At 37.8% G+C, this 14,886-nt stretch overlaps 1 protein-coding gene across 2 annotated transcripts in view; it reads right to left on the minus strand.

The window, feature by feature from the left end:
* LOC108236130 (myosin-10) overlaps positions 1 to 14,886 on the minus strand; it is a 56,542-nt gene that overhangs the window by 22,619 nt on the left and 19,037 nt on the right. Inside the window, exons 4-7 of one of the 2 annotated variants that reach the window (XM_017416591.3) lie at positions 6,871 to 6,898; positions 3,489 to 3,591; positions 1,996 to 2,025; positions 22 to 114 (exon numbers count right to left, since the gene is read on the minus strand). In XM_017416591.3, coding sequence (XP_017272080.1) covers positions 22 to 114; positions 1,996 to 2,025; positions 3,489 to 3,591; positions 6,871 to 6,898 — 254 coding nt within the window. The remainder of the gene's footprint in view (positions 1 to 21; positions 115 to 1,995; positions 2,026 to 3,488; positions 3,592 to 6,870; positions 6,899 to 14,886) is intronic. The other variant, XM_037978574.1, reaches the window with a different exon arrangement.

Here is a 14,886-nt window from a genome sequence, read left to right on the forward strand (position 1 = left end):
AAACGGGGAATGTAAACTCACAAAGCGAGACGAGTTGTCATTTTTCACTGTCTTGGCATTGCCAAAAGATTCAAGGATGGGGTTGGCTTGCAGGAGCTGCCGTTCCAGTTCCCCCTGTGAAGAAAGACAGAGGAAAAGCGTTGCTGAAAACATGTTTAATTCCTGGTACTACACAAGGGAATCTTTTATTAACAGCTTTCCTTTCTTTCTTTTTTTAAATATTTCGATTTGTTTCCTCCAAAACATACTTAAGCAGGCGAAGGCAAAACCCCTTAATCATAACAGCAGATATAAAAGAAGCCAAGTCATTGCATTAAGCTAATCTTTCAGACAGTGAGCAATTCGTCATGGTTCTGTTGGCTTTTACTTGAGTCAACTGCAGTCCAATGTGATTTCTGTCAAGAGAATTTGACCATTTTAGGGGCCAAGACAACCAAACAGTTGGAGAGACCTTATGAAGCTGCAAAGGCAATAAAGGGAGTAGGTTGTTGCCACACGTTTGTACAGAAGACTTCAAATTGATGTGTGAGAGCTTTCTTCTGGCCGCCACATTCCTCTGGTTGTGATCATGTAACCTACAAAGTCTGTTAAAAGGTACCAAAGAGACAAGCTGATGGGTTCCTTCAGAATCTCTGACTGCACCAGGAGGAACAGGATAAGTTTTACATGTCAGGCTGGCTGTTAGGTGGGCAGCATCAGTCATTATCAAAGATGCTGGAAAACTCAGAAAGTCTATTTGTATGAACACTGGGTCAGCATTCACATGAATAGACTTTCAGTTTGTAGCTACTGTTTTGCTCCTATTATCTTTTAACTACCATTATGCTCATTTTAGCTACTAATTTCTGATTTCAGCATCAGTATCTGTTTAGCTCATTTTAGCTACCATTCTGCTCCTTTTACTTCCCATTTTGCTTAGGCTACTTCTGGTCTGCTTTATTTCTTCTTCACTTCTTCCTCCCCAGTGTTACCTCCTTTCAATCGCCTCTCCTGAACAATTTCCTTGCTTTCCTTGAATTCCTGACCCTACATTCCTCTGGCTTGTGCACAGAGGCAGCTGTAATGCAAAGCAGAAGGAAGGCAGCGTTACGGAGGCCATGGTGGATGGTGCGGTCCAGGCCAGGGAGCAATGAGCTGCTGAGTTAACTAACTCAGGTACTAAAAAAAAACAACGTAATAACCAGGAATTTATTCAGACTGTCTGTGCTCAATGATTTTGGTTGCAGAACTCATAAAGAGCTCCCTCTGCTTCTGCAGTTATTAGGTCTGCAGTTGAAACATAAGGTACTGATTTGAGGAAAAAAAAAAAAGAAAAAGCAACTGGGTAAATCTAGCACAGAAGAAGTAAGTTTGAAGAGATCAATGGAAAATAGAAGCAAATCAAAAGAATCTGAGTGGTTTCATTTAAACAAAAAAAAAAATAGTGATTTCATATTTTAAACAAAAACATTTTAATGTGTAGTATACAGTATAAGATGAAAAGCACTTCAAACTACAGACATGCATTTACAAGAACATGCAGAAATTTGTCACAGATTTGATTTTTTTATTCTTTATTTACAATAAAAACCTTTTTTTTCACTAAAACTTTTCAAATGAAGCTGGAGGAGAGATGTTTAGTGTGGCTGTGATCTGATAACTTGGGCTGCACCGCCTCGGGCTCCATTAGGGCTTAATGAACAGCTTTTATTGCAGGTATTTGACATGTGTTTCTAATGAAACATCTCAATCTCCAACTGTTTTCATATACCAGAACCAACTGATTAAACCTTTGTGCGATGTTAGCGTGAGCCTGCTGGTTTAACGGCAGATCCACCGGGTTCCGAATAATCATGTGAGAAGACCTCGCCAGCACAAACACATACCTCAGAACCTCATCATTTAGATTAGTCAGTCAGGATCATTATGGAGGCGGCGGAGACTCAAAGAGAAGGGCATGCAAATGAACACAAACATCAGAAATGGACCACACACTTAAGTGGGAGATACACTTGCCTGTAGCTTGAATGCTTTGGGAGATTCGGGCTGTTTGTTATAGATAAACAAATGAAAGCGTTAAAAACTGAAGCATTGATGTCAGACACAAGCAACAAGAAATACAATATCAGTATGTATTAGACCCTCACAGAGTGGTACTGCCCAGCATGAAGCATTAGCACTGACCAGAGAAGTTATACTAACATCTCTTGGATAAGATGTTGCTTATTATAATGCAATAGGACAGCTATCAAAACTAAGATCGATGCTTCAGGCTTAATTATAACAGTAACAAGAAAAGATAAAATGGCTAGTTTTATATTATGGGGAAAAGTACTTTGCCTTCAGGAGGAAATTAGATGTAAGGACTCACCTAGTATGGGTTTTTATGAAATACTGATAGTAAAATAACCTTGAGCAAAAAACTATGATTTCACTTTATTATTGATCATTTAAAAAAATCAAGACTGAGAACCTAATTGTGTTACACGTAATAAGAATAAGATTAAAATATGTCAGCTAAAACACCAAAGACCTAGAAGATTGTTTTAAAAAATACAGATTTTTTTTCCCAACAGATGTACACAAAGATAGACGGTCTAAATAAAAACAGAAAAAATCTTAATTTAAGAATAATTCTAAACTAAATGTGCTTATTGGGCAAAATATTCCTTATTTTCTATCGCCCCACTCTGTTAAAATAACATTAAGAACCAATATTAGCTAGTTAATTGGGTATTGAGCCTAAGCTAGGCTATTAATTAGACTGAGACACATGGGGAGACTTGTAGTTGTAATCTTTTGTTTCAAAATAGTTTTAGCTTAGAAGAAGTAATGGGTTGTGCATTTTTGGTAGACAAGTCATGTTTTTCACGATCAGATTTAAACTAATTAATATATTAATATTAATAGCTCATGACAACATATTTAAAACCAGTGTCATGACAACACAAAGTATCTGACAGAGTGACTGTCAGCACATTCAGCTGTTGTCTTTCTTTATGTGTCTGTGCATCTAAATTAAAACAATATCTAAATTCAAAAATATATATTATATATGTTATTTTTTATATTATATATTATAATATTGCTATAATATATACATTATTTATGCAGTAGTAGTAACAAGTAACAACAGTTGCATTTATGTTTAAAAGGTTATTAGATCATGTGTTACATTTTTAGGTTTTTGTGTTAATCCCATGAAACTATGTTATTTTTTCTCAAGGTAATCATACTGCCAGTATGTCAAACCAGGCCCTACCTACCCTGTATAACAGCACTGAGCTAAGCTAAGTTAATTAGCTGATGGCTTATGCTTTATATGATAACATTAAGATTTTTAAATGTAAAGTTGTCAATCACAGTAAGCAAAGTGTTTATTTATGGGGGCGATAATGGGCAATGGAGCAAGGATATTTTATACAGGATGACTTCTTTTTAAGGATAGAAAATGAGAGCTGAAAAAAAGGAAAAGAGACAGTGGGTGAATTGTAGGAAGTGGGGCTCACAGGAATGTTGTGGTCCTTGCGTCCTTTATGCGAGGAGGCAACATGGGCCAGATACTGGATAACCTTCTTCGTGTTCTCAGTCTTGCCAGCTCCTGATTCACCTCTGAAAACAAAAAGTTCAGTCAGCAACGTGGTGAGAAAATGGGTCAATAAAAACAATAATTGAGAGAAATTACAGTAAAACATTTGTTACTGAAAAGAATAGTTATCTTTTATTTGTAAAGCACAACCACATTACAAGACAAACTGCATAAATTGCCCAAATTTTAATGGACAACACATTGCTAAACCATAACCGAGATCACCCTTAATTATCATAATTTTGGTCACGAGAGATTGGACGAATCAAGAGAATTAAACTGTATGTTGTTTTTTTTTATCTATCCATTGTTTGTCGGTGGGTTTTACTGGAGAATGCTGTGGTCTGTTGAGCCAGTTTCCAAAATTTCCAGGCCCCACTTTTGGGTTTTCTCTAATGATAGCTGTGTAAGGCAGGGCCTTCCACAGCTCCCACAGTCAGGTCCTGGTGCCCTGAAAACATGGGCCAACAGCAAAACTACATCAAGCTACATACCTGTGGCTTTACTGTAGCTGGTCATTAGCTCTACTGCACTTAGTACACTGTGGTTTCACATGCTGCACTAGAATCAGAGAGGCGAGTCCTCGAATGCAGAACACGAGCATTAAAATATAGGTCAAACAGGCACAAAACTAACCTTTGGCATAATTTTCTTAGAGTTTTACAGCACAGTCGTAGTAGGTCTCGAGGAAATCGTTCACTAATTTCCTTAAACCCTTTTGAAAAAAGTATTTCAACTGAAAAAAGGTTTATAGTTTTAATCATGATCTAAGGTAAAGAGCTGTTCACAACCAAAACAATACCTATAATGGCGGTGTTGGAATTACTTTTAAGAAATATCTGAGCAGTAAAACCTTTGACAGCCAATAAAAATGCACAGAGATCGAACCTGCTCTGAGCTACAAACCTCACCTACACAATGTTTTATAATAATCATTCAATTTTTTTTTGGTACACATGACTAAAAGCTATATTATGTGCCCTACTTTATTAAAGTTGCTTGCCCTGTTTGACTACACTTCTTATCTGTGCCAATAATGATGTAACACTTTACTCTAAAATCACAGTCTAAGCTATAAACTAACACCTAATAAACTTTTATATACAACATATAAGGTCAAATAATTACACACACAAAAAAAGCATCAAATATGATGCCAAGCGATCTTTGAGGTTCCAAATTTTTATTTTTTTTTCCATTTTCCTTTACAGTTTTCCCCCTAAACGATTACAAGGCTAGTGTAAAATTAACAGGACACATTCAAAAATGTGAATTTAATTTGTTATCTTGAAATGGTAGCTCTTCTAAGAAAGTGGTTCATTCTTGCAGCTCTTATCGTCTTCACTTAATTTAGCAAACGTAAGTCCTCCTGGTCTTAACATACAGTGGTAGCAGGTCATTAATATTCATTCGGAGGCCTGGATACCGCTGGAATGCTTGACGTCACTGTTTAGGCCCCCTTCACACTGAATAATGACCCTTCTACTCTCTCCAACGTCTACACATCCTACTGTATGAACGCGCCTGGACCACAGTTAATTTGGAAAAACCCCTTCAGTGTGAAGGCAATCATGATGCTGCCACGTTCTCAAGACTCCCCAAACAGGTTTTTTTCTGATATTTTCCATGTCCCTGAGACGCTCTCAAGCGGGGCGCCCCCCTCTATACGCCCACCCAGACATGACTCTCGGACTGTAACAGGATGTAACTACACATTAAAGAATCCCACACATCGACAAATATAAATAGAAACAGGACCAGAAGCGGAAGTTGAAGCCACAAAGGGACGAGTGGCCCATAGTTGGCTGTCTGCAGTACAATTTTTAACTCCCATCGCACCATGAGACATTTCCCTGTCTAAAAATAAAAACACACTTCAGATCATTTTTTTTCAGATGTTGACTGTTGTTGATTGGTGTAGTTTTTACTTTGCTGCTGTATGCTCAAATATCCATTTTTAAAATATATTTCATTACTATTAGTAATTTAAGATTTAGAGAAAAGAGTCACGTTTTCTTTTTCATTCATACAAGTTAGCCCCACTGGGACACAGTTGTCTTATTTACATTATTCTTTGATCGACAATGTGACAACTTGTTAGTGAGTTGGGAGATTTAGATCAGCAAGCTAAATGCCATGAACTTGGGTTTTTTGTGTTTGTAGTTAGGTTATTTGTTGGTCATGTTTATTCCTTGTTTTTAATTTAGGATCCCTTGTGTTCAGCATGTTTCTGTTAGTTTCCTCTGTCTTTTACCATTGTTTTCTCTCAGTTAGTCTTGCCTTCAGCTCCTCATTATTCACCTGTCCCTCATGTTCTAATAAGCCTTACCTGCACATACTTAGTAACCAATTCTTCCTGTATACTTATACTCCCAATCCACCTTTATCAGCTCTTCAGTTTGTTTATGATGCCTTTAGTTCATTGTGTGCTCCCTGGGTTATGCGTTTTCTGTTTTTGCTTCATTTTATTTTAATAAAATTACAGTTTTCTCTTCCAATGTTAGGTCTAAATATCTGCATCCTGGGTCTTGGAAAAATACACCTTCATGACTCTATAACAAACTACTAAATTATTTATCCTTACAAGTCCTTTTATAATGTTGAGCTGCATTTTGGCAATGCTTTTTAAGATTTCTGAATATATTTTTTATTATTTAAAAATCTACTCTCCTGGCTCAGTTTTGTGAAGACGAGAAGCAAAAGCCGTTTCACTAACACCAACAGGGGGTGAAATTTTCAGGAGGCTTTTCACAAAGACCTCAAAATCCATGCCATGCTGAAAGAAAGTGACACTTAATTACTTTCTGACGTAAAGGATGAGGGCAGGCCACCAAACCACACTCATAACTCCCTCAGTATTTGGCAAAGCCGCTGTGCAGCCCAGCATCCGCAAAAAGCTATTTGTAACTAGTCTTTAAATAAAATGCAGAAGGATGATGGGAGTTGGGCAACTGACTCATGATGACAGAAACATAGAGTGAAATGGGAAAAAAGGACTTTGCAAAGATTAAAAAAAAGGAAGAAAAACCACACTTGAAAGAAGGAGGAGGAAAAGCCAAGAGGCATGAGTTTTATCAAATGCTTCTAATGTAGCTAAGTTACATTGCAGGACAAGGCTTAGAGTTTTTAAGGTGAGACAATATACAGTATACTCTTTATTTTCAGACAGTTTCATTTATCAGTCCATTGAGCTGCTATATGACCAGAACCACTTAGGAACAAATGAACAATCTGTCCTAAGAAATGACCTTAGTGGTGGAGAAGAAACAAGAGAAAGCTGATGCAAGAGTTGCAGTACTCACGTGCAAAGGATTGATTGGTCCTCACGATCTGTTCAAAGAAAAGAGAACAGTCAGCATATTTCTGTGGTTTTATCCCACAATTTAACAATAAGAAAAACAAAGATGACCTCTATTGGTACAGTTGTTAACCTTTAACACAATAAAAAGTTATTTGACTTCATTTTTAACATTAACATTCAATCAGTGATGATCTGCCTGGTAATATTTTTTTCCTTAATGATATCTGCATAATATTTTTTTCTAATATGACACTGTTAAACATCGCTTCATGTATACCAAAGACACATTAACCAGGTCTGTTGATGATAAATCTTACAGCCATTCCACGGCCTGCCACATCCAGATTACTTTGCTCTACCATGCTGTGCAGTGGCCCCAAACTGACTCCCAAAGTGGCAACCAAAGCCCCGAGAGCTTTCATCACAGAGGAGTTCATCCCAAGTCCAGATGACAAGCTTAACTTTGCCCTCCAAAGTGGGTGACCTTTCAACTTTGAAAGACCTCCCGCAAAACCTCCTGCTTCAAGGTGACATCCAACAAGAAACTGACATGTTTATTATCTACAATATACTTCAGTCTAATTCTTATAATCCTACAATCTGCTTAATGTTGCAAAAAATGTTGTTTATCACATATTTAAGGATAACACTTTATGTTTGTGGATTTGGGGAAATTACTTTCTAAAAATACTAGCTAAAGCCATCTTCTAAATATGCCGTTACAAAGGTATGATGAAATAGATGTAAAGTAATATATAAACATGTATATGTAAATAAGGCCAAAGCATTTATTTTGTGACAAATATGACTCTACTTGGGTTTTTCTGTTTTAGGCTTCCTTCACACTGGTTATCGACCGCAATATGATGTAAAAGATCATCCAGAAAGTGGATGAGTCTTTGTGGGGTCTTAGGGAGGTCTTGGCGAGGTCTTGAGCGGCATATTAAGACCAAAGTGGGCTCCCCATTATGCATAAGTCACAATAGGTCGTGGAGGCTTTTGAACACGCACAAAACTTTTGTAATGAGGTTGTGGTGGTTTATCATTGCAGGGTCCTGGGTGGAGCGTAGATCAGAAATGTAGGGACAGCTTACTTTGGTCATCCAGTATTTGAAGCAGGCCTGGCTGGCCTCATACCTAGGCTATGTCCATGGTCTTACCAAGGTCCTGAAAGCAACTTAGTTCAGGCTATGGGCAGTGATTTTGGCTCAGCTTTGATTTCAAATTTGCTTGAGAACATATATAGGCCAAAAATGGATAGGTGAAAGCTCATCAAACACATTATGAAACCAGTTTGTTTTCGTAAAAAAGTCATATTTTTCAAATCGTTTTGAGCAGTTTCTTCTGTTTTCCACGTGGTTACTCATTAAGTTCCCATTCTTAAAAAATACAGTTAGGTTTTGCATGGCTGAAAAGAAGATTATGGGTTGCCAAATCTTTAACCTACTTCAATGAAACAAACAAAAAAAGACTTAGAATCACCAGATTTGCAGCAGATTGTTACATAGCAAAACCAAGGCCAGTGGGGTTTTTTTTCATTTTTTAAGAAAATGTCATCATCTGCACCAACAATGAACAGCTTTGCACATTTCTTTTCAAAAAATCTTAGGACATTTGACTAACATAAAACTAACAATTAAAACTGTTTTTCTATAAATGTAGTAATTAATATATTTTTACCAGTTTATATGAGGAGGCAGTAGCTGTTTTCTGTGACTGCAACCTTAAACCATGCTGTGTGAAGACTGAAGCGTGACATCAACACATTTTTCTTAGATAGTAAAAATGACCTCACCGCATGTGTCAACGTATGCCAGAGGCTAAACTCATGCGGATTATTCACTACAAATGCCATGCTACTTACACATCAGGGTATAAACACCCTCACACACGAACACACCTGAGCAGACAGGCTTAGAATTAAGGATTTGTCTAAAAGGGTTAACGCAAAGGGCTGAGCACAGAAAATGACCTCACACCTTGTTGATGTGGGTCAGTTTTCACAGATGGCTCGGACGGCCTCAGGGTGCTACCTTTCACCAGAGAAATTACCTTTTGTTCACGTGTTAAAGTGTTCACTGTGAAGCTGTTGACAAGTACATTTGCTTGAGTGTGTGCATCTGAGTTTCTTTTCCTGCGAGAGATTTGTTTTACAGTTAATGTGAATGTAAATGCAGACGGCGTCAAACATCTGCACAAAAGCAGAAATAAAACTGCGCAAAATATGGATAACTGTGTGAATGGTGCATGAGCTGGTCATTTTAAACATTCCCATCTTATTTGATGAGGCTCCTTTTTAGAAAAAGTTTGATTACGTTTCCTGTTTCATGTTTTAGAGCTGGTTATACAGACCTGATCCTTATCAGAGCTAACTAAAGCTCACAGCAGTCCCATTGGACAACAGTATGTAAACCCACTATGAATAATAAAATCACACACCCACACACACTCACTACAGGGCTTCGAAGCATCATCAGCTCAAATTAGCATGATTAAACGGAGGAGTTTGATGAGTGACCTCATGCTTCTGACATCAACAAATGCCAGCAATCTTCAAGGGATGACAGGGAAACTGTTAAAACAAAATGTGTCATGATCACCCTTAGCACCTCAATAACTGCATACAACTACTAGGCCTAGCATTTCTAGAAGGAATTAGAGTTATGATGTTTGCCCCAAAGGATCACAAAACTGGATCATCGACAAAAACACATTATTATTAAAAAGTTTTTGCGAGTGTATTCTTATGCTTCCTAAATGCCGCAGCTCCAAAAATTCACATCAGTGTAAAGGTTTGTAAAATAGCATTCACGTGGAGCTCTGTGACATTTTGGATTTTTTTTAAGATTGGGCCAATCCAATTTAGCCTTGGCCCTGCTGCAGTTTGATTAGAAGTACACTCTTGTTTCTCCAAACTGAGAACAGGTAAGATATTTATTGTTCAAAACCTTTTCACAGACCTCCACTTTAAATGAACGCAGCAACTAAAACTGCTGGATCATATTTACCCATGATGCCATGTTGGCAAAGCCTGGGCGAACCAATCAAACTGCACGTGCTCTGCCCTTCCAGTAGCTCATTACTGCCTCATTAAATCTTCCCCCCCTTTTGTGTTTCACCTTTCCCTCTGTTGCTCTCATTTCCTCTTTGCTCCCCACACGCATGGTGCAAAGAAAGATTACTCCCACAGCTACAGCTCCTCCTGGAGAGATGAGGCTGATTCTCTATTTGTCTTTCTGTCTCTGCTGCAGATGTTTTTAATTTAATCACATCATCATGACTTTTAGCTGCTTTAGTAATGTCTCCCACAATTCACAGCCGGTCTGTATGGTAGTTCAAGATCAGTGTTAGACTACATTGGTTTTTTTTTTACTTCATGATAAACACGACTTCAGGGTCTTCAGAATTTAAAACTGTGAAATGCTTCACTTTGCAGTCTATTTCAAGCAGCAGACAGTTACAGAATCAATGTGTTTTCACTTCTGTAACAACCATTTTTAGATATATATATATTCAGTGAAATGTAGGTTGCTGTAAACCTCATAGCAGAAGCTTGGAATACATTTAAAATATTTATGCCCTGCATTCAGTCACGTTCTTATTGTCATGTTTATGGACATGCAATATCAGTCAACATGCAAAAGTCTTAACCTTTAGACTTCTGTAAACCAGGATGGGGCTGTTCTGAATATTTAGATTCCATTTTCTGCAAATAATTAGGCCTCCATGAGGATTAAACAAACCTTCATTCTTCAAATTCCAGAGAACCGCCCTCCTCTACCTCTTCACAAAAGCCCCAAACAGTATTATAACCCCCTTTATCAACCTCATTGTACATGGTGTCCGGAGAAGGCTGCTAGTTCTGTTTTTTTCATACAGTTAATCCATTGTAAAACATTTAATTCTCCCTAGATAGAATTTCCTGGTCTCAGTTAATATGAACACTTTAATTAAAAAGGGCCAATCAACTGTATTCTCACTCAGTGGTTTTCGTTTCATTCTTAAAGCCACACGCACTATCATTCGTGGGAGGCACTTTTGAAGAAAATAAAAACAGTAACACAAGAAATCTGGTCATAAATCATGTTAATTACTATGTGCTAATGTCCCTGATTTGTTGTTAAACTCTGAGTCGAGACGGGTTATCTTAAAATTCCAAGCAGCCGTGAACCATTCGCTCGGAGCACGATTTCTAATTCAAACGTCTGGGTGTAAAGATTTAAGGTTTCCTAACCACAGTCACCAAAAACTTTCCCCACTTTCTGCAGCTGAAACCAGACCTTAGTCTGCAAATTATTTCTTCATGCATGGACTCTCATTGCAGCTATTTACCGCCGATGGTAAATTGGCTTTAAATATGGCTTTAGCCCAAAGTTCAGACAACACATTTGAAAGTTAGCAAGTTTTAATTTGTGCAAACACTTGGTTTAGCTTAGGGATGTGAATTAGTAAGCTCAAACTATTATTTTACACCTAATTTAACTTTGAAATTAACACCTCTATGCCCCTGTCCTGTGAAAACTACTTCACAGAGTGAGGAAGTCAGTGACAGCTTCATCATCAAAAACAAGCAGTTTTAACCAATAAGTCGGTGAACTTTATACCAATAATAAGTTGGTCTAAAAACACAACTTTCTGCTTTTTGGAGCATTAGAACCGAATAACTTTTTTTTTTTTCCACGGTGAAGTTCAAACTCTTGCAATTTGCTTTATAAAAGAAGAAGTCGTAAAACGCCACAGCACACAGTGAAAATTCTAGCGTCATGGCAACCACTTCACACACACGAGAAATCCTGAGCAAAAGTCAGTGGGCTGCTCTTACATAAACTGTTATTTGTGGAAAAGATAACCCAAACCAATCCACAAATGCACACATCCATGCACACATTCAACTCTCTAGGCACAGCATAACAAACGCCATCCTGATTTCTCATAAAGGCCCGGAGCAGAGGTAGAACAGAGTCCAGAGCTACTTAAAGCCAGATGAACAAAGCTCTGAGTGCATGTGTGTGTGTGTGAAGCAGTGCTCATTCACATTCCCAGACGATGGAAGTAGTGATCTGGGAAGTGTCACAGTCAATGAATACCTGCAGAGTATAAACGTCACTTATAAACTTCCGAAAGAGCGGTGATAAGACTCACAAATACTGCAGAGTCTGAGTGAATATAAACAGTTACATTACCTCAAGTACGTGGTTTAATGATGTGAAAAGAAAGCAAGGTTCTGTTTGAAAAAAAGAAATTGAAAAAGAAAACAATGTCGGGGAACCAACCCTAAAGGTGCAGTCACACTGCTTGTTATTTTGCTGCTTGTGTTGATATATTTTTTTAAAATAAAAATTATGTGGGTTAAAATATAAAGAAATTAAAGGCCTAACATTCCTTGAAAGAATGCATGTTGTTCACCGCCTTTCATCCCAGAGTTTAGACTAAGATGACCTTATGTTGAGAAATGACAGAGTTGTACCTGTTTTGGTCAACTTGGCACTTTACTTTTAAAAATAAAGTAAAGTGCAGTTTAATGCAATGTTGTGAGATAACACCCTCAGAGTACGTGTTGAGGATGATTCTCAGCTACTACTACATCAAATTTTAGATCAATATCTCTAAAATTAAGCTAGCTGTGGCGGCCGTCTTGAATTGGATTGACTCCAAAAGGTTATCAGTTTGCTTTCTGAAAGTTTCATTAAAATCCTTCAAGCAGTGCATGAAATTCTTCTCATTCTTTCTAGTGCTCCCTGTTGCTTTAATCTGGTATATCTCAGTCTGCCATTTTGTCTTCTGTTCTCCTCATCTTCAAGTACAGTCCAAACCAAGAATCCACAACAGTAATTTGCACATCAATTTCTTCCAGGTCCATGTTTGTTGAATGAATGATAATGAAAGAAAACCAAGAAAATCTCAACACGCCATAGAAATGCAAGATAAATACACAAATGTGAGATTGGAGTCTCAGGATTCTGTTTAGACAGAAAGAGAAGCGAATTTTGGATCTCAGGTCATTTGTGCAAAAACGACTGGTGAACTAAACTTTGAGGTCTGTGTTGATTCACCCAAGACAGTCAATACATCATACGTAGAGATATTAACTGTGAGCCAGAAAAGAAACAGATGCCCCAGCTGTGCGTCGAAGAACCCCTCGGACCCCTTGGAGTTTATTTTCCTATGTTCACTCTCCTTTTGTATGTTTAAAAAGCAGGAATGTAAAAATCTGAAAGTGCTGTTGTTGATGAAGACATTTTTACCTCAAGCGTGTCTAAATTTAAGCTAATTATGTTTTTATATTGAAATGGCATTGTAGAGTATCTAAATTTGACCTTGCATTCAGTCTAAATGCAGTTTTAAAACTAAATACATTACAAACTTGTAGAGCCCTTTGTAATTGTTATAAAAAAAAGTTTGTTGCTTAAAATTACCATAGACATTAATACATTTAAATTTTTTTCAGAACTGGTATAAAGCAGGGTGATGAAAATGTTTCAAAGTACACTGTATTCTGCATTTAAGTGTCAGCAATCGGTGGCCTAATTAGCTCAAATGTTTCCTCAAACAAAGAAAAGAAAGCAGTATGTCATGATATTCTAGTTCACCTTTAAGATAGAGAGACAGAGCTTTATTGATCCCTTAGGAAGACTCCTTCAGGGAAATTTAAAAGGTGCAACCATGTATATTTACTGCATGGCTATTCTTGACCAATAAAAAGTTCAGATGAATTTACTGTAATCCTGTTGAGCCATCTGCTAACTAAGCATTCAAATCCCCACAAAAGAGCCTGTAAAGATGGCTGACCCTCTGCATAAACCTGTGTGTGTGTAAGTGTGTATGTGTGTAAGTGTGACTCAGTCAGGGACCTTTGTGGTATGAAAAAAGTGTTGTTTTCAGCAGATTGGTGGTACAAAAACAAAAGAGGGAAAATAGTTAGGGAGAGCGTTATGGTTCTAATTGTAGCTAAAGTTAGGTGCTTTGTCTTCAATATTAACACTTGTTGCAATTACAGCAACATTTTCACACCATCAGCAAGTGAACAAATGGATGAAGAGACTGCAGTAAATCCCACCGACAGTCACAGGATGGTCCCTTCTTGAAGTGGATGCTTCTCAGGAGAGTGCAGAGTTTGGTCAGGGACAAAGGGGTGTGGTGGGAAGGGATCCGATAACAGAATAAAGAGGGGAAAACAAAGATAGCAGAAAGGAACACGTCAAAGTGGCACATTTGAGTCACACTAAAAAGAAGAAAAACAGCAGCAAATGTGCAAGTTTCCCACTATAGATCTTGTCAAGTCACCCGCTGACGCGCTGGTAAATAAAACCTTTAGGGATGTTCCATCACTTGTGATTCAGTGGCAGGACTGCGATGCCAGTTGGCAGCTGAGATCACAGACAGAAATAGACTGTCATAATGGGTCGTGGAATGTCTCCACCCTCTCGGAAGTGACAGCAGAGCTTGAGGGACCACCTGGGAGAGTGTGTGTGAAGATAAAGAAAGATCCAGTGTACACACACACAAAGGCAAAGAAGCTTTTACATTAATTTACACCTATTTGGTCTTCTATGTATCTTTCTTCCATGTAAAGGCAGGGTTAAAATGATTTGCTGAAACTGTGTCATAACCACCAAGACGTTCCTTAACTTGCTGCATTATGCAAACAAAAAATGAAATCAGAGAAAATAGGTCCAAATGCAACAAACAGTCTCCTATCATCAAGAATCTTTCATAGCTACTGTGGTTTGAAAACAACATGAAATATTTTAAAAAGTAAATGACTTCATAGCTCAAATAGCTGCGGATAATATCCTGAGCAATAATAACTTTACCTACTCTACCGCATGTAACAACAGTAATATACTACTGTACCACTGGAGACTCCATTTAATGCAGAAAACAGTATTCCTACAGGGAAGCATGGTGGTGGCAGCATCATGTTGTGGGGACATTTTTCACACTGACGGAAACAGGGAAACTGCTCAGAGTTGAAAGAAAAACGGATGTTGCAAAATGTAATAAAAATTCTGGGGGA

The sequence above is a fragment of the Kryptolebias marmoratus genome, linkage group LG12 (assembly GCF_001649575.2).
Source record: "Kryptolebias marmoratus isolate JLee-2015 linkage group LG12, ASM164957v2, whole genome shotgun sequence".
Taxonomy (NCBI): domain Eukaryota; kingdom Metazoa; phylum Chordata; class Actinopteri; order Cyprinodontiformes; family Rivulidae; genus Kryptolebias; species Kryptolebias marmoratus.